General features: G+C 45.3%; 1 protein-coding gene across 1 annotated transcript in view; it reads right to left on the reverse strand.

Annotated features, from left to right (window-relative positions):
- The window catches only part of LOC144151566 (glutamate receptor ionotropic, kainate 2-like), a 178,671-nt gene that overhangs the window by 33,012 nt on the left and 121,950 nt on the right, over positions 1-23,709 (reverse strand). The window contains exons 10-11 of the mRNA XM_077682666.1: positions 19,184-19,384; positions 9,383-9,756 (exon numbers count right to left, since the gene is read on the reverse strand). Coding sequence (XP_077538792.1) covers positions 9,383-9,756; positions 19,184-19,384 — 575 coding nt within the window. The remainder of the gene's footprint in view (positions 1-9,382; positions 9,757-19,183; positions 19,385-23,709) is intronic.

Raw genomic sequence — 23,709 nt, forward strand, 5'->3', positions numbered from 1 at the left:
ATGCATTCGATAGCCACTTTAAAAAGAAAGCCACAAAAGAAAAGCCGACACAGAAGGCGTATCTGCTGCAAAAAGCTAATCACGCAGTGCCCCTTCATGTGGACGATGACTATAGCTTTTGCAGTGCTTCCAGGCGCGAAGGAAAGATTGAAAGCGTTTATCGTAAGTATTCATATTCCGTTTAAAACATTGGGAGGGATAGCGACGAAAGAAAGGCAGGAACCAGGGGAGTGTGCAAGCGATCAACCGAGAGAAGACGTCGCAAGGGCGAAGAGGTGGCGGGTGCAACGTCTGCAAGCGAATATGGTCCTTGAACGATAAGACGCCACTACCGATGCAGGCCGTCTCCGAACTTTTATTTTGCGCAGCGAGCAGCGCACATTATGCAGTTTAGAGAAGGCTATGTCGGAAAGCAGTACGACTTCGCATCCTGGTTCTGCTGTGGTGTGGGTGATGCCCATGACGACGGCAGTTGTAATGATCCTACTCGCAAATCACAGTCAAGAAAAGCGTGACTGCAGATATAATCGTGAGCAGTTAGGTTCCTGGGGAATCTCCTGCGTTATCGAAAGTAATGCCAGCAATGAGTATTAGTGCGTCGGATGATTTTAAGCTGAACGTTGGGTTCTCAGTGAATCTCATCTTCAAAAAAGTTAACCAAGCAATGACGATGCTTGCTTCTCTAGTGACTGCGGATGCGTTGATTAGGTGACGGCGGAAATTACGTTAGTTCGCGGCTTAATGCGCAGCAAAAACAAAGCGTGCAACACTGAGCTCTCGTGTCTACGCGAGTAAAAAATCTTTATATTGTTAGACGGGAATGGAGACACTAAGCTGGAATTCCTCCCTCTTTTTATGCTAAGCACGCCATATGACATTCTTATCTCGTTTTCCTCCATTGAAAGGGCAGTATTGTTGCCCGCATAGCAAAGTACCAGTCCTTTTTGGATTCCCTTTGAACCCAAAATCGCTTCCTTTCAGGGCGTTTTATCGCGCGCTCTTAATTGCGCCAGAAGGAAGCCTAGTTTCCAGTAAGAGCGCTTACATTATTTCATACCAGAGCGTCAGTTCCCACTGCTAAAAACCGTTGCTTCTTTGCACTGTTAAATTGTCGTAGCATTCTTGCTTTATTACTCTATAGCACACTACCCTTTTTACTGCCGCGTACAAGGCGCGAGAGGACCGAACAAAACTTCTAATGAATGGGATCCCCGTCTTGAGCGCGCTGTGGAACAATGCACGAGCGATTTGGAAAGTGCTCAGTACAAACTCTTTGCTGTAATGCGGTACACTACAAAGAACATATTCAAAGCAGAGTTCTTAGTAACGTTTGTAGAAGCAGCGGTGTCTGCATATGTATAGAACCCTTACGTTTTATCGCAATGATTAGGCCAAAAGAAAGCTAGAAAAACGTTACATTACCTCCCCTTGGTGTCCTTTTGAGGTACTTGGATGCCTATTTGTTATGCCAGTGTTGGTGAATAATGTTCTCGGAAACTTCGCAACGGATCTATTCTTCGTGTAGGTTGTAAATGGAAATTTGCAGGGAATTGCGATAAGTGAAGTCTTGCACGCGGTTTAAGTTGCAGGTGTCACGTAGGAGTGAGGCCAGTACTCTAAAGGTAGGGTTGAGCACCGTCGCCTTCGGCAAGGACAATTGAGCCGTGAAGTATTTCTGTAGAATTAGCATTAGAAAGGGTGGTAAAAAATACTTTCGTTGGGCGAATGCAAGTTTAGAGAGATACAGAAGATAATTTTTAACAAACAAATACTCAACGTAACACTGATGAGACAATCAAAGCAGACAAACATCAAGTTGTAATTTTCGCGTTAAAGCTATACCTCGACTATGAAGGATTCCCTACTAAAACGCTACGGATTAGTTAAGCCCCACCTGGGGCCATTTACAGTTTGCCGAAATTTCTGCATGCATGCAAAAAAACTGTTCTGATTCTGGCATGGGTATCACTTCAGAAAGGCCCTCCCCTCTGCTAGACACTGAGGCTGAGGCTATACAGGGAGACATAGCCAGCCTTCTCGCTCAAAATTCCGACCTCTGCAGGAACCTAGCACAACCACCTCAGGAAAGTGATATTTGGCATAAACCAATAAGTCAACGTGATGATGAGGTCTCTAAAGGGAGTTTCCAGGATTCTGAATATTTTTTGAGTAATTCTTTGTCAAATTGTACACCCTATGCATTTGTATGGGATAGTTTCCATGGCTCTGGAATTTAATCGCGCAACGTGCAATACTTGAAACTGTGCACAAAAGAAGGTTTGCACCCCCAACATTAGCTGCGCGACAAAAGTTTAGATTTCGCAAAATAACTACAGAGTAATAACTGTTGAAAGGACTGCCATGCGCGGGAAAGCTGCACATGCAAATTTCTCCCAGAGTATGCTTCAACAAGTTTTCACAAAACTCGAACACAAACAGAGTTTACGTGCACCGGTCTGCCTGGTGTTTGCCCATGGTGTGCGTGGCCCTTTTTGCTAATCTTGTGCATTCATATCCTCAAACAGAGTAGCAGCTGCTTGAAAAATATATATATAGCGCGAAAGAAGGCCAAAATTCTTAGTTTTGTGCTAGAGTGACGCCATTATTCACTGATCGGGAAGACACCTCAGAAGAATCCGAGCCTGCCAGAAACACTACACTAGGTCCCTAACGGGTCGTTAGCAGAGTGCTTCTCTGAATTCCGGTCGGAGTGGCGCACGTGTCTACGGCCACTGGCCACGAGGGCCACTCCCTGCTCCTCACCGACTCATCAGCTATGCACTGGCATGGATTCCCGTTCGCGTATGCTGTTTTGCTTTCGTTCTTGCATGGCAGCGCGAGCCTCACACGTCTTGGCTGCATCGTCGGGCCACTTCAGTTATTGGCTCTCAAATCACTCGAGTTACTTATACGTAAAATTGTGCATACGTAAGGGACAGGAAAAAGAAAAGACAAACGAGCGCTCGTCCTGTCTCTTCTTTTCTATGTCCCTTCCGTATGCGCAGTTTTGCGTATAAGTAAGAAGAACCAACTAGCCAAACAACATGCTTTATTTAGTCGTGAAGAGCCTTAGCAGAAGGAAATCAGCGTCAGTCAGCGGTCCTTGGTCTCTTTGATGTTTTGTAACGGTTTCTTTCCCTGGTGATCAAATTTCTATTAGGGTGGACACAATCTGAACTAGCTGCTTCATATTAACTAACACACGGTACAATGAGGAACTTGAACAAAGGACAAGCAAAAGATTTGACGACACACAATGTTGTTTAGGCGTCGGATTGACGACACAGTCAGCGCTGGGTAAACCATTTTTGTTTGCCTCGTGCTGAAAATTAGGCGGACCCGTATGTAAGTCGCAGTTCAAATTTTTTTCAGGTTGACTGTGCAAATACTTTGGGGCGGATTTACGCGAGTACCAAGATGCCATAGAGAGGAGTGCTAAAAACTTGTGTAGACAAACTAACAAAGTGAGCAATCCTTTCCTTCCGTCATTTTCTCTCTTTTCCTTACACGCCATCCCCTCGACCATTTCACCTGTAAATTCCTTCAGACCTCCTAAGTCTTCAAGATAAATTGCTCACGTTCTTCATCTCTTCCCTCACCTCATTCTCCCCTCCCTCGACGCGCTTCAGCACTCCTCCACTCTATCCTACAGCGTATCGCCTCGCCTAGGCTGCACACGCGTCTCGGTCGAATCGACCGAGAGCCTGCTGCCGTCGTCGTGACCTCGAAATTGGCCGTTAGTACCACTACCGTCAGTTGTCTTCAAGGTATTTACCAAAGTAATCGCTAACCGAATCTCTGCAACCTTACATTTCAGTCAACCTAAAGAACAAGCAGGGTTCCGTAAAGGTTATTCAACAATGGACCATATTCACACGATCAATCAGGTGATAGAGAAGTGCGCTGAGTATACTGAACCCCTATATATAGCCTTCATAGATTATGAGAAAGCATTTGACTCGGTCGAAACCCTAGCAGTCATTCAGGCATTACGGAACCAGGTGGTAGATGAGCATTATGTAAGAATACTAGAGGATATCTACAGTGAATCTACAGCTACCATCATCCTCCATAGGGAGAGCAGTAAAATACCTATAAGGAAGGGTGTCAGACAAGAAGACACAATCTCTCCAATGTTATTCACAGCATGCTTACAAGAAGTATTCAGAACGTTGGATTGGGAACAGGTGGGAGTAAGGGTTAATGGAGAATACCTCAGTAACCTCAGATTTGCTGATGACGTTGCATTGCTAAGTAACTCGGGGGACGAATTGCAAAGCATGCTTTCCGAACTGGGCGAACAGAGTAGAACCGTGGGCCTGAAAATTAATATGCAGAAAACTAAAGTAATGATCAATAACCTTGCGACAGCACAGCAGTTTGAGATAGGTGGCGAGGCAGTGGAAGTGGTAAGCGAATATATCTACTTAGGCCAAGTTGTGACCCCAGATCCCAACCATGAGGCAGAGATAATTAGAAGGATCAGAATGGGGTGGGGTGCATATGGCAGACATTCCCAGATAATGAATAGCAGCCTACCATTGTCGCTGAAGAAGAAAGTGTATGAGAGCTGCATCTTACCGGTACTCACCTACGGGGCAGAAACTTGGAGGCTCACTAAGAGGGTTCAACCTAAATTGAGAACGACTCAGCGGGCAATGGAGCGGAAAATGATAGGTGTAACATTAAGGGACAAGAAGAGAGCGGAGTGGGTCAGAGAGCAAACTGGTGTTAAAGACATATTAGTAGAAATTAAGAAGAAGAAATGGACATGGGCAGGGCATGTAATGCGAAGGCAAGATAACCGCTGGTCATTAAGGGTAACAGAGTGGATCCCTAGAGAAGGCAAGCGTTGCAAGGGGCGGCAGAAAGTTAGATGGGCAGATGAGATCAAGAAGTTTGCGGGGATAAATTGGTCACAGTTGGCACAGGACCGAGGTAATTGGAGAATAATGGGAGAGGCCTTTGCCCTGCAGTGGGCGTAGATAGGCTGGTGATGATGATGATGATGACCACTACCGTACTCGTTCGCCGACGGTGCATTGCCTCGCGTAGACCGACCACCACACTCTTAGAATTTGCTCTTTGTCTTAACAACCCAGAGCTTCTTCAGCTTCTCGCATTACGGAAATGCTTGAAAGCAATTATTCATGCAAGAGACACGAATTACACTGCTCACTCGCGTGAGGCCGCGCGTAAATGGGGTACTGAGGAGGTGCGACAGCCGCGCGGGTGTCCTAACTGGCACGTCACATCCGGAAGTTCACCGGAGTGGCGGCAAGTTGTGGCGACACACCGCTAGGGGCTGCGTCGGGTGAAGTTGCGTGTTTTTGAAAGGTTTTAATAAAAAAAACTGCGTGTTTCTGGAGTTTAAAACTAGGTGATTATAGATTTTAGTGGTGGATAGCACACCTTGAAGCAGGATTCAGGGCATGTAAATATTCGTTGCAGTTGACCTTTAAAGTACGTTCCTCGCGCTCGTTATCCGGCTGCTTCGAGAAAACGGTTAGAACACGCTAGGATCGCTGCGCAGCAATAGAGCTATTTTCATGTCAGCTTTAGGCAACTGTTCAAACCGTTGAGCTCAGTAGCGCATCACAGGAGTCATCACTCCTATCATCATCAAAAGCCTCCTTGTGCCCACTGCCGGACGAAAGCCTCTCCCAAAGATCTCCAGCCACGCTGAGTGCTAGCTGAATCCATGTTTTCCCCCAAATTTTCGGAGCTCATCTCTACATCGAGTTCTCGGCCGACCCATATTGCGTTTGTGGTCTATTCGCAGCCACTCTGTCAAACAGATGGTCAACCTGTTGTCCCTCATTCGCATTACTTGACCATCCCATGCCCATTTCCTTCGTTTAATTTGAACCTGAATGTCCTTCACCTTAGTTTGTTCCTTAATCCTTGAAGTTGTTTTCCTGTCCTTCAGCGTGACCCCTAGCAATCGGCGTTCCATGGCCCGTTATGCCTAAGTTTACCAGAAATAATAAGGGGCCTTGTTCTGTCCCCCACAGGACGAAGGCCTTTCCCAAAGATCTCCAGCCACGCCTATCGAGTGCCTAAAGGCCGATAGAGTGATTTGAAAATCATTAAGAGTCTTTTTAGCAAATGTACTCAACCCGGGTAGCTAAATCCTTGTCTGGTCAAGAAATGCTGTTTTGTGTTCCAGGAAGCTTCACCCCGCATGATTGAACCTATTTAGTACAGCCTGCCGTGGTATCTGGCGACGTTATGACCGGACCAGGCAGCATTTAGGACCTGGTGATGTGATGGAGGGCGGTTGCTGAGCAATGGTATGCTCAGAAATTGTTCACTCTCCATTGATGCACATAAACTGAGACATTTACAAAATTCACTTTTCTTCTAAAAAGCTGCCTCACTTTTGTCTTCACTGGGACGCAAATATTTCAGCAAGTCAGTAACTGAGGAACAGCACCGGATGAGCATAACGACATGCCCGCGGCTAACGCAGTTTTTAGAGGCAAGTACCTCTAAGTATTCGTACACAAATAGGCCAGCTCTTTTACATCTCCGGAAATAGCTGCGGAGAGAATGACATATCACTAGTCCTTTCATGAAAGTAATCGTTGCTGCCGGTTTATTCAAGCAGCTGTCACTCCGCTGCGTGTTCGGGGAGCATATGTTTCTTGATAGAGGCAATGTAGAGTCATTCTGCACATCCTCCCCTGTTTCCCACGAGGTGAGTCACCCAAGTTATCTATGGACGAGTAAATAAAAAAATGTCGAGTAAGCGAGATATCCTAAAAAAGTCTACTTCTCTAAATCACGGACTGCAGTGGTACTAGAAACAAAAGTTTAAAAAGAATAAAGCTGTGCTGCTTCATGTGTACATATATACATGTATAACCTCGATGTGTACCTATATACGTATACGTTCTTCAAAGTGCGCACAGACAAATTGCGCACAAGGATTTTGCATATATATTACTTCGCCCAGAAACCCTGTGAACTCGCGAAGCAGGAGGAAAAATTGCTTTACATAAAATAGGCACATCTAATCTTCAAAAAACTTGTATGTCAACTAGCAGGTTTGGAAATACACCTAACACGAGCCCGGAGCTCTGCGACCTAGTTTCCATCGAGCGGCCGTGCAAATGAACGCGTGGCTCAGTTGTAAAACGAAAGTCATGAAGTGTGGCTTTGCAAATACATATACCAATAGCATCCCCTTGTTGGACCCCAAAAACAGTTTCTTTATCGAAATGCGTGTTTGGTTAATATATTTTCTTGTTCCCATTTCATTTGTCCATGACTGTACATATGGAGTTCGCCTTCACGCGTTTGTTTAGTATATCTTATAACATCGATATTTCAACGTTCTCGGCCGCTAAACTGACTGTTTGTTCAAAACGTGGTTCCATAAGCCTCCGCCTGCTCAAGCTAATTCATGATTTTTTGTATGCAAACTTCGAACTGGAAATCTCCTGGCGTAGGTATTTTAGGATGGCCTTAACTTGTTAGGGGCTAAGAAATATTAACGGAACGCAACCCATTCATTGGAACAGAACTGAATACGCTGTATACAATAAAACAACCACTGAATACTGTATTCTTATTAAATTTTTTTTCCTAAAATGCCGTTGCTAAAGACTGGCTTCACTATACCCTGGGGGAGGCATTTATGTGTAAAATACAGTGGTCCAGGACAAATTGACCAACTTGATTACAATCAATACCATTTAAAGGAGTGCAATATCGTGAAAACTGGCGCAGAAGTTTAAGACCGGATTTATTTGAAAAAAAGGTGAAATATTGAAAAATTCTACGAAAATGTTTTATAACACAACAACAAAGTAAAATATACTGAGCAGAAGCATGTGAAAGATAAATTTTATTTCGGGCGGCAGAAATTATTGCTGCGTTTGATGTGTTCTCACCAAACGAGTTCAACTTTTCACACCACCTTTTAGCAAGAAGTCCAGTAAAAGGGAAACGGCACGCTCTTGCAACTCAAGCGAACACAACTTCGTTGAGCTGATGTTTCACTAAACAAAATGTTGCATACTTAAAGTTCACAATTGACACTTAAAGTTCTTAAACTCTCGAAACCTAAAGTCCTTAGTCTAGATACTCAAAGTTAGCAATTCGTTGTGTTTCTCTGGAGAACAGTTGGTTCTTTGGTCGAAAGCATTCAAAGAATCTGCAGATGTTTTTCTCCATGGAAGAGACCACAGGAACAGCGATAAAATCAATGTACAAATCCAAATCCTGTGCAGGGTGGGGATATACCTTGAACGAAAAGGCACCCAGAATGCTTTGGGAAACATTCATAGCTTTGTGCGAGTAGTCGTCAAAAGTTACTCCCCTTATAGCTTAACTGGATTCCCGTTATGTGTAATACCGCCTAAATTTAGACATGTGCCCAAAACAAGGCGTCACCTTCATTAATAGCCGTGCCCGGGCTGAACCTGCATAATTTCACTTTCCAACGTCTTGTGGCACAGCACGCTATTTATGGCTTGCATTTTTTTTGCCACTGATATGTGTTTGCCTATTGTTTCTTGTGCGATACCCTAGTGTTTCTTGCGTTTCTTGGTTGACGGGCGACCGGACAGTACTGTAAGAGCTACTAACGAGTGTGCGTGACATACAACAGATATTTCGAGAAGGAAGATATGGTGCAATATCGTGTGGAGCTAAGGGTAACTTCGACTATACCACAATTAATAGCAAGAAACTACGATCAATAGATTCTGGGCTTGTGGCAATGTTCTTCGTTTCCAACTTCACGCACCCTTTCGAAAATCAACTCCCGCAGGCGGAACGCCTGTTGTACTGTTGAAATTTTAGATACATCGTAACTGTTAAGCGAAGGGCTGCCAAATGATACTATTCCCACAATAATTTGTTGATCAAGTTATGATTGCTTTTTTGCTGTATTATATTTAGTGTTGCAAAACATCGCTTCGTACACCTATACGTCATCATCACCAGCCTATCTACGTCTACTGCAGAGCAAAGGCCTCTACAATAGATCTCCAATTATCCCGGCCATACACTAAAAACGACCAGTTTATTCCCGTCAACTTCTTTATCAAATCTGTCCATCTAACATTTTGCCGCCCCCTGCCACGCTTCCCTTCTCTAGAAATCCACTCTGTTACCTTTAATGACCAACGGTTATCTTGTTTCGCATTACATGCCCCGCCCCCGCCCATTTCTTCTTCCTAATTTCTACAAATATGTTCTTAACATGTGTTTGTTCCCAGACCCACTCCGCTCTCTTCTTGTCCCTTAATGTTACACCGATAATCTTCTGTTCCAGTGCTCGCTGAGTTGTCTTCAATTCAGGTTGAACCCTTTTACTAGATAGGCCCTTCACCATAGAAGGGCAGGGCGAATAACTTCGATTGCCGCTTACCTTGGGTTGAGATCTGACCCTTGCTGCATGAGCGAACCGATGGCGAACCAAAACCTGTGCGCCATGTCCAGCTCTTTCTCCGCCTCTTCCGTGTCCCAGGGGGCGTCCGCGTCACGCCGAAGCACGAAGCGGTTCTCCAGAGGACTGAAGCGGCCAAGCAGCCCGTACCAGAGGCTGAGGGCTAAGTAGGCGGTCAGCATGTACAGCCATACGTCCACCGAGAATGGGAACAGGAATGAAAAAAGTGGAGGGTCCCCGAGGAGCGGCTTTCGGAACAGGATGCTGATGCCCGTGTTCATGAAGGGCATCGTGAAGTCGACGGCTTGTTGGCGCAGAAACGTGATGGTCAGGTCAACTATTGCCATGTCCGCCTCCTGCACGAAAGGGGCAAGCAAAGATATATAACTGAACCTTCGCAGAGAGTGTGGCCAAATACATAAAACAGGCTACTTGGCGTAAACTGTTTATTTATAGAAACTACTTTCGCAAACCCCAGTCAAGATAAAGAGCTGGTGACACTGCTGACTACAACACGTCATTTGTGAAGAACACCAAACAACGATGCCGTGTCTCATTTGAATAATTCCGACATTTTAAGTAAGTAAATACGAAAACAAAGCAGTATAAGAATACAGCTACTAAAACCCGCCGCGGTGGGTCAGTGGCTAAGGCGTTGCGCTGCTGAGCACGAGGTCAAGGGTTCGATTCCCGGCCGCGGTGGCCGCTTTTCTGATGGAGGCGAAAAACAAAAGGCCCGTGTGTGCGAAATTTCGGCGCATGTTAAAGAACCACAGGTGAACAAAATTAATCCGGAGCCCTCCACTACGGCGCGCCTCATCGCCTGCGTTCCGTCGGCGCGTTAAACCCCCACAATCAATCAACACAGCTAGAGGCAAGGAATAAAACCAGTGGGCAGATTTAGCTACGGTGCCAGATTGCAGTGACTGCGAAAAATCTAAACTCGTGTTTTCGGCGCGGCGTTGTAACAACGGACGAAGAAAGCAAGCATATACATGCAAGAAGAGGGCAAGGTATAAACGACTTTATTCGCACGAATACAGTTTAGTAAACTGTCACGATGATAAACGGCGAAAAAATGAGCTAAAATTCATACGTTTGTCTGTTCGCTTCGTAGTAAGCTTATCCAATTTCTCTTTCGACGCGACATTTTGCTTACTGGACCACGCATACGCTTACAGCCATTGGAGTGCAAAAGCGTGCTTGTAGCGCGTATAGCGAGCGTTCCGGGAGCCTGTAATTGTTTGTATGCATTACCGCGGTCCCCTAATCTATCATTTCAACATTATTGTGCTTAACCAATGTACGCTTTGTGACAAAAATGTATTATTTAACCCCTTTTTCTTGCATTCGACGAACATAGCTCGGTGCTTGATCCCGCATTTAACTTTGCATTCTGTAGGAGGTTATAAAGGTCCTGGCACCGCTTGATTGTGGTAAAAATGACGCCGGTACTTTGCGTCATGCTATGTTTTACAATATGGGATACGTCGTAAATGTTGGTTATTCCGATTAATTAGTGTATTTTGGCCTATTCTTCTTGTATTCTTGCTGTATTCAAACCCCACATCACTATTTCATTAAATAGCACTAAACGGCTGTGGGGGCATCAACTTGTTTTGATACTGCTTGATTGACGATTAATGCTTTCTTTCGCAGCTAGGATGCAACTCCTTTTTATCAAATATGCAAGCATGAAAATTATCGCTGTACCTAACATAGAACCGTCTGAGCGATACAGCTAATATTCTTTTTTTTACATTGCCAGCACGTGTAGCCTTCATCTATCTTAATTTTTCTGCCGAGAAAGTGCGTGCAGCCATTTTGGTCATTTTCTTCCTCGAATTCAAATCCTCTATGTGGGTAGTGAAACGTATTCAATATTATTTCTGCATTTACACAATTTTGGTTAAACTTGAAAGAAATTAGAGAACATCCAGCATAACGAAAGCCAGCTTTCTCGCTCATTTTTGATAGGCAAATATCACTTTTTATCTCCTTTATCTAAAAAATATAAATTCGTCAACTGCAAGCAAATGTGGTTTACAAAGTGCCCAATTTAGGCGCCAAAGAGTACATTTTCCAATCAGACCGATGTTCAAATTAAAGATGCCATATAGAAAGTGCAAAGTGCTAAGCAGTGATGAATAGAGGTTGCTGAAGCCACAAAACTAATGATCGGATAACACCTGCGCACTTCATGCGGGTTGACAAGGCAAAGCATGATTGTCGAGTTCAACGGCTGACACTCTGCTTCTACGTCGTGTTGTCGGAAGGCTTTGTAACCTTACCGCTTCAGACGCTATGCTTTGCGATCTACCTCAACGTTTTCAAAGGGGGAAGGGGGGAAGGAGTGGGCACTCCTGCCTGATCCCTCGCTCAACTGGGAAAGGGTCACTAATTTGTCCGTTTACGAGGAGTCGGGAAGTGAGGCTACGGTACAAAAGGTTTAACCTCGTAATGAGGTCCATTGCAAAGCCGAAGCTGCGAAGAACGGCCATCAAGGAGGGGGGGTACAGATAATTTATTATAGCCCACGTATCAGGACGAAGCGACTAGTGATAAGAGCGCTGCCCTACGTACAGAAAATTATCCCATCATTTTTCATGTAACAAGGTCCACAGATAACGGACCCAAGTAGGGCCTTCTGTACCGGGGACAGGGAGTCACGCTGCGGCGTAAAAAACCGCGCGGTTTAAATAGTCACAACCGTTCAAACCTCGTGAACCGCTGGCGCCTGTCATACATGTCTCCGTTATTTAGCGCAAAGAAAACTGCACCTACATTTCAGGCAAAATCTAGGCATATAACCGGCAGCACCCGCGTTCATTTAGTTAGAAGCCCCAGTTGGGTTGGTTTTTACGATAGTGCGCGAAAAAAGCGGCCGCGAAAGAAAGAAATGACGCGTTCGAAATGCCGCAGAAAAGCTCCAGCCACGCAAGAAAAGAATGGCGCGTTCGAAATGACGCAGAAAGGCTCCACCCCCGCTCGAAAAAAAATGACGCGTTAGAGATGACGCAAAACCGCTCCAGAATACGAAATTAGAGCAAGCGTAAAATGAACAGAACTACCGCTGGCTCAGTTTCAGGCAGGGGGCGCGCGAGCACTGCGAAGGCGAGAAATTTGAAATGCAGCAGTGTGCGGATAACGGCGCTGGAACCCATTACGGCGAATCACTTGCTCTGCACTTCCGACAGCTTTCACATTCAGTGGAACGGCTTTAATTTTTTTGTGCGTGTTTCGGACAACGGATGCTGGCTTTTTCGCTGAATGGGCCATTGAATCCTTTCTTCATAATAGCAATACACCCTGTTTAAACGCAAGCAAGGCATCCGGAGTTTACGATTTGCCTTAACATCACGCTCTACAACGAATGACTAACATATGAAAAGAGGAAAGCAGATCCAGATGTGCGAATATCTAAGGAACATCAATGCTTCCAGCTTTGACTTTGGTAACAAAGATTGGTCCGCCATGTACGTCTTTCACTAAATTTCCCCCCAGCCGCCAGCAGAACGGCGGCCAAAAACCACCGTAGCCAGAAAGATGAGCTCCATTTTCGCCTTCAGGATGGGCTATCTGGCTCACGCCTTTACGACTACAGCACCACGGCATTAGACCTCTGCGTTGGCTGGAGCATTCACATGGGATTCCGTAGTTGCTTCTAATGGCTTCCTTATGCCAGTAAATCGTAGACCTCTCAGCGTAATTGGAACACTAGCGGCGTAGATGCTCACACTGGATGAGCATATAGTTCTAAATGCCTGTTGAGCCAGCATGAGATAGAATCATATCACACTTTGCCAAACATATCCTACCTTTGGTTTCGTTAGCTTAGTCGGATATTTCGTGGTATTTATTCTTGTGCTTTCAGTTTTCGGCGAGAAACGATCTTCATTTTGAGTATCATAACTAATTAACGTGCTGACGTTACGAGTTGGGCATTTTGAGGGGAGATGTGAGGCGTTGTATGTTTGGGGCCTTTTAGCAATCCTTCCTGTTTGTTTGTTTTTGGGTTCTTGTTTTGGTTTCGGTAGCTTAAGAGGGCATATAAGAGGGACCGTTTCTAGCTTGTGCTTTCAGTTTTCGGCGAGAAGTGATCTTTATTTTGAGTATTATAACTAATAAACGTGCCGACGTTACGAGTTGCGCATTTTGGGGGGAGATGTAAGATGTTGTATATTTGGGGCCTTTAGCAATCCTTCCTGTTTGTTTGTTTTTGGGTTCTTGTTTTGGTTTCGGTAGCCTAAGAGGGCATATAAGAGGGACAATTTCTATCTAGTTATATAGCTTTTAGTTATTGTGCTTTCTAACTTTCTGCTTTTTCTTTGATGAATAGACTCGATTTACATTACCATAAGTAATTATTGAGGGAGCTTTGCCAATTATGGAATTTTGCAGATAAGGGGCACATCATGGTCGCTGTTATTTTACAATTATTGCTCGTGTTTCTTTGTGTATTTTTGTTTGTTCTTTTTACTCACGATTGAGTGTGAACGGTGGATACGAGGGGAATTTCTTTCTTGGAAGGTAATTCTTATTTCAACTTTCTGTTGTGTTCACACATTTTCAGAACTACACAAAAACGGATGTGCTGGTTGTCCATAAGGATTTTTGTGTGTACATAAAGCTCTTAAAATGGTGGTTTTACGACGTGTTCAGCAAAGAATCCTAGTGCACAAAACTTCAACGGCACGAAAATTCGCAATATTTTCTTTAATGCAATTACAGCGCGGACTATACGCCGACTGAAAATTCAGTGCCAGAGGGCCTCATCAATAACGCGAAATTTTGAAGAACCTGCAAAAGGGCACTGGAGGAAGTTTACACGTTGTCTTGTTGTCTTACCAGTTTAACATTTATTAGCGTCTATAAAGCTTATGCAATCCTAAGCTTTCTTCGACAGTATGCAGACGCTTGGGGTAGAATTTTATTAGTTCATGGGCAAGTTGTTCTGACCTAACTTGGTAGGAAAATAGCCCAGAGAACTTTTCACTGTGACCTCTTACCCGAACTCCGAAAACAGGCGGGAAGGATTGTGCGAGAGATGTGGCCTTTCCAAACGCCCTCTTCCACGTTAACGTAGTGATACTGCATTTTTGAGAGATGAGTCAGTATTAACACGCCTTATCGTGTAGTGTGACGTCATCACGGTAGTCGGTGCAGAAGCCGTGTACGGCGTGTTAGGCTATTCCTGTTTGCTCTTGTAATAAATAAAATAGCGGTTTTTCAATTCAGTAATAGTAAAAGGAGCGATAACATGGTTTAAACTGCACGACGCAGCTCCAGATTACACCTCGGCAAAGTCATTAGTGTTTTTAATAGTGATAACGCTAAAACCATATGTATATGAAATGGGCGCATTGTCTGTTTTCGACTCACTAAGCCCATTCAGCCAGCGGCGTAGGCAGAAATAATTTTTGAGGCTGTTATCCGCTGCCGGTAAACAAAAGAAAAAGAAATAGATTCTGCACACTCCAAAATATATGTAATCGTTTTTTTCAACTTTAATAAACCGAAACCATTTTTATTTTTGTGTTTACATTATAGCATATCGATTATGTGTGTAAACAGCACAGGCAAAAATAAGGCAATTAGAAGGGGGAAAGAGGGATGCAGCGTTCCGGAAATTTCTGGTGGTGGTCTGACCCAAAACATCACCCTGGCTACGCCCCTGCATTCAGTGCACGTTCTATTCCTCAGGGTTGCGCTGCCCCGGTTGATTCATCATGTTTATGGGGGCAGTCGCCTGCACGTGAGGTCCTTCTTCAGTCAACGTTTTGCTCAGGCTAATTTTAGGTTTTCCACAGACCTCGGGCTTCGTGCATTTGTAGCTTTTTTAGCTACATTTCTTCTGCTTCCCTCAACAAGTAAAGAATAAAATATATTAAAACTAGTTCTATATCTTACCGTCGCACGCGGCACGGAGCAAGAAAGAAAGACCCGAAGCGGCTTTAGTAGATTCCGTATCACGTAGGGCAGGCAGCTACTCGATGATACGATAATTGCACCGTCAAGTTGCAGTAGTTTGGCACAATATACAACGCGCAGAAAGAAAACCTACAACAGAAACTATTCCCTATGAGATACAACTCAGGAATTCAAAGTTGCGTTTTGTGTACGGCTCATTTCATAGGGTAAAATGTACTATTTTAATTGTGCTATTTTAAAAATCGTCAGATTTTTTATGACTACAACCTCGCACCTCAGTTGGCTTCATTTATGGCGGTAGCTTCGAATTGGAGGGGTCAATGTATTCGCGAGAATGCCTTAACAATCATTCTTAAATCTCCCTTGCACTAACGCTCATGCTTGCCAGAGAGGCTGCCCATTCAAGCATCCTCACTGCAAAGCGTGCCTACTAAACCACGTGCCTATCCTTTAGCGTGCCTGCTGCACCACCGGCCAGCTTTAAATCCCACTGGAGGTGTTGAAACATCTCTTTGTGTTCTCAACCAGTCATCGAATAAAGTAAAAAAAAGTATGGAATATATTTAAAACAGCGGCGTAACACTGTATTACGTGCTTAACTTACCACAAAAGAGCATAATTCCTGTTTTTGGTTATCACTTCTTCGCGTATGAATAAATATTTCACTTTGAAGAGAAGTAACTTGTAATTGTAATTTCTCCAAATAAGGAATTAAAATTGTGGCTTCCTCGTGCTAGCGCTTACAATAAATTGATCGCGTAGAATGTGAGTGTATGCAGATGCTTGTACATTGTCACTAACCCGATCTTCGTGTGTGCGATGTAACCGGCCGTAATGTTCATATCTTACGTGTGTAGATGTTTGCGAGAATATGTGTGTATATGTACGTGTGCGTGTGCGTGTAAGCGTGCGCATGCGTGTGCGGTGCACTGCGCAACTACTGCCCACCGCAACTACTACCCATATATCCTTGCTTGTATTGTCGGTCGTTTTGTACTTTTATAGTGCACCAGCCTAAAACTCCCAGTGCATTAGGTGTGCACTTTCAAACAAACAAACAATCCTGGACGGCATGCTGGTGACGTTTTGTGACATAGGCACACCACTTGGCCAACACATCATTGGTGAGCGCGGCACCAGCCCGTGCCTTGTGCAGAAGCCCTTTTGCGCCCTGGGGCAATCCAACGGCAGGGGAGCGGGGTTTGGTGGAACCAAATTTCGCAGCGACTGCTTGGACGCGTGCATGGCTGCAGGCTTTGCTTCTGTGGAGTCGGGGTCGTATTTTTAGGATGGGACGGATAACGCTGGTTTTGAGAGGAGTTCAAAGTGCATACTCGCACACGTGTGAGTGGTCTCACTGCCGATTCCGCGTGCGTGTCCCGGGACCCAGTCTATCCGAACGACTATATTGCGTGTGTCCCGCAGTCAGCGACAAATGGTCTTGATCAAATCGCAGGTGATTTCAAGAAATGGGGCTTGGCCAAGTTGATCGAGAGCTTCGTGGCTGTCCGTGAATATTGCAAATTGGTTTGTTGTCACCGTGTTGTCACCGGCGCCGTGTCATGATTACGGCCACGTATGCGAAGAGAGGCTTTGGCACACGAACCAATATGTCTTCCCAACGGGCTCTAACAGGCGGCAGTTGCGGGGAAAGAGAGTTAATTTGACCGGAAGCAAAGTTTTCAGAAGCTGCCCCGCGAGGTGGCTGCATGTCTTCTGTTGTGGCTTCCGGCCCGCTCCAATAGAATAGCGCGGATTCGGGGAAGCTGTGAATAGCGGTTGAGTTCTTCTGCGCATGTGTGCCTAGGAAATAAATAAATAAATAAATAAATAAATAAATAAATACCAATAAAAAGAAGTGCCCGACTGACTGACTGACTGACTGACTGACTCATCAACGCCCGGCCAAAACTGTCGGAACTAGAGTTTATTTGCGTCATTGAGTAGGTGCTCACTAAGACGGGTTTTTCAGAAATTTCCCTCCTAACCGAAGAAAAGGGCGAAATTGTGGTTTCGCGAATTTGTGATTTTCTCGGTCACCAATTCACATATGGACGCGCTTTTTGCTGATATAAGTAGCCCTTAAGAATACCTAAAAAGTAGTTTTTGGATTTCGCCATAACCTACACCAGCGAGGTGATTCCGCATTCCGGAAGTACAACGGTGTCCCTAAAGATTCTCAAATAAATCTTTCACCGATTCAGTAATCCAACTGATTTTTGCTAGAATATGTTACTCATACAAATGCACAGAACCGTTTTTAACGATTTCGCTCTGCGACGCCGCTAAAAGGGTCAAATTTTTTTTTTACAAATGACGCGGCTGATGAGCCAAAAAGGCCTGACAGGTTATGTACACGTCTAGCCAAACTGCTCTTTCAAACGGCTACAGACTCAAGGGTACATTCTGATTACGGTGTTTGAGGTCAATATTTCTTAAAAATTTAAAAATTCCACCATGGAGAGAGTGAAAAGCGGTAAAATAGTTTTTCAGATATTAATTTTTTTACCGCCCGCCCCCTGAGATATCGAATAGATTTTCGTTGGGATAGGCAACTTACTCACGTATCTCAACAGTGTTATACAAGATTTTTCAATGACACCCTCCCAATAGAGGCAAGCGGGATTTCGGGAAAAGACTGTGTTTTTACACTTTCGTAAATAGCCACCTAGCCTGTTTATATCTCCCATTCGTTTGTTCTAGAAAATGCTGCCCATTTAATTGCCCAAAAACAACTTTCAGGATTTTGTCCTAACATGCGGATAAGGAGGCCTGCGAGAGTTTTTAATCTGCATTCTTTTGGACGTAAAATTCAGTTGAGTTTTCTCGCGTTCGCTTAGCTGTCGCCACCTGTTGAAAACTTTGGCAACTACGCGTCTCCCGTAGGACCAGGTGTCATATATCATAAATGTAAAAGAGAAGATGTACCAGTAAAAAGCTCAAAGGTTAGCCCTCGGCATCTGCTGGGACTTCCTGCAATCTCGCGCCTCCCGTAGGGAGCCCATGTTACTTATGATAAAACTGTACCGACGAGCATCGTTCATATCTTCTGAGATAGCACTTCCTACGAGGAAGAATACCCCTCACCCAGCCGGCCTCCATCATGTGTTCCCCGCGCAATCTCCTGCGGAATTCAAGTTGTGTTTGCGACCTGGCACTCTTCCTCATATCATATTAAGGGTGCAAGCGAACCAAGCTCCTTCTTCCATCCACTTTTCCGGACCTTGGGCTGTGGGAGAACCTGGTGACTAACAGCGATCTGATGTCCAGACAATACTTCCTCCAGAGCGAAGGCTGCCCACTCATCACATGGCCTTCTGAAATTGGGAATCACTCCCACTTCGCCGGCTCAGTAAAACCTTTTTCACTCACTGACTCATTCGCTCAAACGCTCCATCTTAGCGCAATTTGTTTAGCGAGAGTTGGAGTAAAACACGAGTACCAGTCGTTTCACATTACCACGACGCGCCAGCAGTAGGAGCCTATGTACTGACAGCAGGCAGACGCTCCTGAGTGTGTACCGCTTCCCAATGAAGTAGCCTAATATGGCGACCAACGAATACCAATTGCTATTCCTAATATAATGGCTCACCCGGGCACCGCCGGGCACTACCGCTAATAAATAAATAAATAAATAAATAAATAAATAAATAAATAAATAAATAAATAAATAGTTACAATGCTCCTCTGTGGGGACAGGTGACGGGTTATTTTTTGTTGAAAGCCAATACGCACGTGTAGCTGCCTTGGGGGTGGTCGTGGTAACGGGAGAAAACCCGCGAAAGGTCTCCGACTGTTGCTGTTGGAAGGAAAAATGAGGTTTAAAATAGATTTTTGGAGCCCTTTACTCACCCTATCCATCACTTCTCGAATCATGCCGTTCCATTCTCCCGTGGAATTGGAGCCGTACGCGCCGTCCTTGACGAGATGCAGCGTGTACTGGAAGCCGATCTTTTGTGCCAGTGCGTCCATGAGATCCACCGCGTAGCCTTCAAAGCGGTCATTTCCCTCTCGGAGGTGGGCGTCCTTCTTCAACATCGTGTAAGGCGGGTTCTGCAACGAGCCGACGGAAGAAATTGCATTGCTTTATGCACCTAAACTTATCCTCATTACCCTTGCACAAAACATAGAGTCCGCGTACGTGTAGAAATGCACACCCACGGGACCGTCGCCGCAGGCCCGTCCTACAAAAGCGGGCACACAGAGCCGAAAGAAGCGGAAACGTGCCTCGGCGTTTAGTAAAAAAACATCCCCCTCGCGAGGGGCACGATCAAATGCAGAGCATTTCCGCGGGGGGCGTGCCTGCAAGTCTTATGGATTACGTATTGGTTGTTGTTGTTGTAATTGTTGTCTTCCAGCGTAGACATTGTCGATGAAGTCGATGGTGAAACGTGAAACGTGCCGTGAACCCCCTGCCGCGGCTATTACGCAACATGGAGAGGCTACGACGCAACGTGGCGCGGCTATGACGCAACACAATCCAACACAATCCACTTTAATCCAAACCAATCCAAATCCAATCCAAGCCAAGCCAAGCCAAGCCAAGCCAAGCCAATCCAATCCAATCCAATCCAATCCAATCCAATGCCCTTCGCGAGAGAGTGTTATAGCGCCGAAATCGCGCCACCACATGAACGCGAACCGAACACGGCGAGAGAGGGTGTTGCGAGCGGAGAGAAGGCGAGGAGGACGCGGGGGGAGAGGGCGCACCTGTGGCCGACGGTTGAATGAGTCAAGGATATAAGGCGCGTGCGTAACTTTCCATTCTGTGTCGGCTCCGTGGAGCAGTCGTTAAAGTGCCGTGTACCTTGCGTTCCGCCCGCAGAGTCGTGGGATCGAAACCTGGCGCCGGAAGGTATTATTTCTTTATATAGTGTAGGGTGCGGACTACGTAGTGATGCGGACTACGGACGCCAACGCGGGTGACATCGTGAGTTACTAAAATGCTCTGCATTTAAAACCGACACGCTGTTTACTCGCAGGCGCTGAAATTGTGCGCCTCCACCCTTATTATTCATCGAATGCGGGTGACCATGTGGCTGTGCTCCACAGTTTACTTTTCCTGCTTGCAGCCTGGCAATAGAGACGCTACCCACTCCCCCTTGCAGGCTAGGCATCCTTCACTCAGCGTCGCCTAGCAACCGAGACGAGGCTTTGCTGGCTATGCATTTTTTACTAACCCATTGTTTCTTCTGGAATAGCTTCACAGACAAGGGATGCTTTTTGTTCACGGCGCGAACAGAGCTTCACAGTACATTAGGTATGCCGCGGCCTGCCGAAACATGACATTTCAGGCCACGCAAACCCCTCCACATTTTCGATTACGCCTTGTGTCGAGAAACTAATCAACGGTCCAGAGCTGTCGAACGTTCTCTGAAAATGTTTTAGCCACTGCACAATCGCGGCCAGAAAGATACCATTTTCAAAAAAGTAATAAAAAGAGCCGTATCTTTTTAAAGATAGGTTTCTGTGCGAAGACGTGCTTGGTGACTTGATGCGGAAACGAAAAAACAGCCATTGGAATTTGAGTTTAAACAAAGGTCGGTTTGATTTAAAATGCCCAAATGCTTCCATTGCACATTCTTGTATTTTTTGTTGATTGATAATTCTTCACACTCTTTTTGGTAAGAAAAAGCGCATTCGCTGGTTAATAACACCGCATAGTTCAGTTTTCAAGGTAACCAGGAGGAGGAAACTGATGACGTGAGACAAAAAACGCGAAGCAAGTAGACGTAGAATCGCAATAATTTCTAGCGGTATAATAATAATAGTCTTCCGGACGAGGAACACAGTGGGAATATCATAATTTCTCCTTCGTAAACAAGCAGCAGTGAAAGTTGTCAGCACACGTCAATTATTGTTTCGATAAAAAAAATCAGCCATGCTAGAAAAGCATTAGTCTAAAGCACCAACAAATACAACCATCAACATATTACTGCTAGTGTTTATTGTTCAAATTAAAATTTTTGATATTTTTTGGGATGTTGCATGACGAACGAGCCTTTAGCAATGATGCACATCGTAGAAGAAAGCTGCGGAAGGAACTGGCATATTTGAAGTACGCTGAAATGTCGACATACGGGCGTTAGTTTTTACCTCCATAAGAAAATAAACCTTAGCATTATTGTGGAATAAAGTGTAAAAGCGCATATAATCTCTATTATTGGTATTATGTTACCATTTTTTTCTCATTTTTAGACGATTGCGCGGCTGCCAAGAATTTTCAGTTGTGTGAGCCTGCAATGAGAAATCCGCAATGGCTCGCTGAGCATCGAATGTTGTGCTGGATACCCAACGAGAGCAAGCGTTCCCAAATGACCACGGGGAAACATTAAACAAAGAACGACAGGCGTACGAAGAATGTGGCTGCATTTCTTGCAAGCTCAGTCCGATTGTGTTCTCTGCCTCGTCCTAGATACCCAGACCCGCGAACTGGTGATCTTCCAAATCGTACGCTTCCCATTTACCCGTTGTGTAAGATGGGAGGTTGAAAAAGAGCATGACTGTTATGTGGGAAAGTTCCCTTGCAAGAATACACCAAGTATTGCGCACATAATGCAACATTATATTGGAGAAGTGATTTAATGAAACCGAAAGACGCAGCTGTCGCTTTATGTTGAAGAAAATGAAACACAGAAGTTGAAGAAATACAAAACTGGTGCTCATTCCAAACCCATTGTAGCCTTCTAGCTAACGTTTTTACCTTCATGAGACTTTGAGAAAAAGCCTCCGATAAAGTGTGTCTTTTTTACGGGCGAAGGGAAAGGGCGGGATTGCAAGTTAAGGGCGGTTCTGGCACGAGCGCTTATGATCACTACTCGTTCATCCCGACTGTTTTCGTTTTTTGTGCCTTCGGTGCGTGTGGGGCGCATATAGGGAAAAGCTTCGTAGAAGGTTCGCGCAGGTTTCTCGGATAAAGATTTCTTCGTTAGCAAACAAGCTTCACGCACACTTTTGTAATTCAGCTTACAGACAACATTGCAGCACGGAAAATTGAGGATGAGTTTGTGAGATGGCCCCAAATCAAGGAGACGTCCATACATGGTCAGTCTTTTATAGCTTTTGAGCAATATTTTAATAGTCTGTGGAGATTGTTTTTTTATTGTTAGGGAAGGTTTTCTCCCAGTCGCATACTCTAGGAGTCGAGAACCGAAAGAATGGATAGCAGACTCGCCAACCTGATTGAAGCCAAGAACTCCATCCAGAACAGATGGAAGGGACAACGTCTCAACCGAAAACTACGCAAGAAAGTGACAGAGCTCAACCGGGCGATCGAAGAGCACTGCCGCACACTATGCACCCAACAATGGAATGAACTATGCAACGCTGCCGACGGCCAAATACACAATGGCAAAACTTGGAACCTACTCAAGCACCTTCTCGACGAGACCAAGACGAAATTGCACCAAAGGGACCGACTAGCAAAGCTCCTACACCACGAAGTCACGACGCACGGGACGGACGCCGTCCTGAAGCGAATGCTAGACAAATACCTCCCATCGACACCAACTGACAATCACGGACCGTACAAGGGCAGACGCAACGCGCGCCTCGACAGGGACATCGAAGTAGAGGAGGTCAGAACGGCACTGCACGACCTCAACAGCAGATCGGCACCCGGTCCAGACCTCATCACGAACAAAGCCCTCAAGAATCTAGAAGATCGATCTATCGAGAAACTAACGGCGTACTACAACAAATGCGTGAAAACTGGCTCACTACCACCACAATGGAAGAAGGCCAAGATGATACTCATCCCCAAACCGGGGAAACCGCCGAGCACGGACAACCTCCGCCCAATATCGCTCACGTCCTGCGTGGGCAAGGTGCTGGAGCACGTCCTGCTAAACAGGTGGCAAGAGTACCTCGAAAGAGAGGGGCTGTATCCCGAGACGATCATCGGCTTTCGACAACACCTTAGCACTCAGGACGCCATGATCCAACTCAAACATCAAATCATAGACGGAGACACCAAAGACACCAAGGCAGTACTTGGCCTCGACCTGCAAAGTGCTTTTGATAAAGTCAAACACTCCGCCATCCTAAAGCAAGTGTCCCAACTCAATATGGGCGAGAGAACGTATAACTTCGTCAAGGACTTCCTCACAGGCAGGACAGCGGAACTTAGGGCCGGCGACCTGAAGGCGAAGGAGAAACGCCTAGGTAGCACAGGAACGCCTCAAGGCTCAGTCATTTCACCACTGCTGTTCAACCTCGTGATGATCGGAGTAGCCGAAAGCCTGAGCAGAATCAACGAGGTCAAGTACACGATCTATGCAGACGACATCACGCTGTGGGTAGACGGAGGCAGCGATGCTCACATAGAGTCTACGCTGCAAACAGCCGTTGATACAATCGAAGGCTGCCTCAAAGGCACC

Source organism: Haemaphysalis longicornis, unplaced genomic scaffold, assembly GCF_048455015.1.
Source record: "Haemaphysalis longicornis isolate Haplotype H1 unplaced genomic scaffold, Haemaphysalis longicornis Haplotype H1 scaffold_9, whole genome shotgun sequence".
In the NCBI taxonomy this organism is placed as follows: Eukaryota; Metazoa; Arthropoda; class Arachnida; order Ixodida; family Ixodidae; genus Haemaphysalis; species Haemaphysalis longicornis.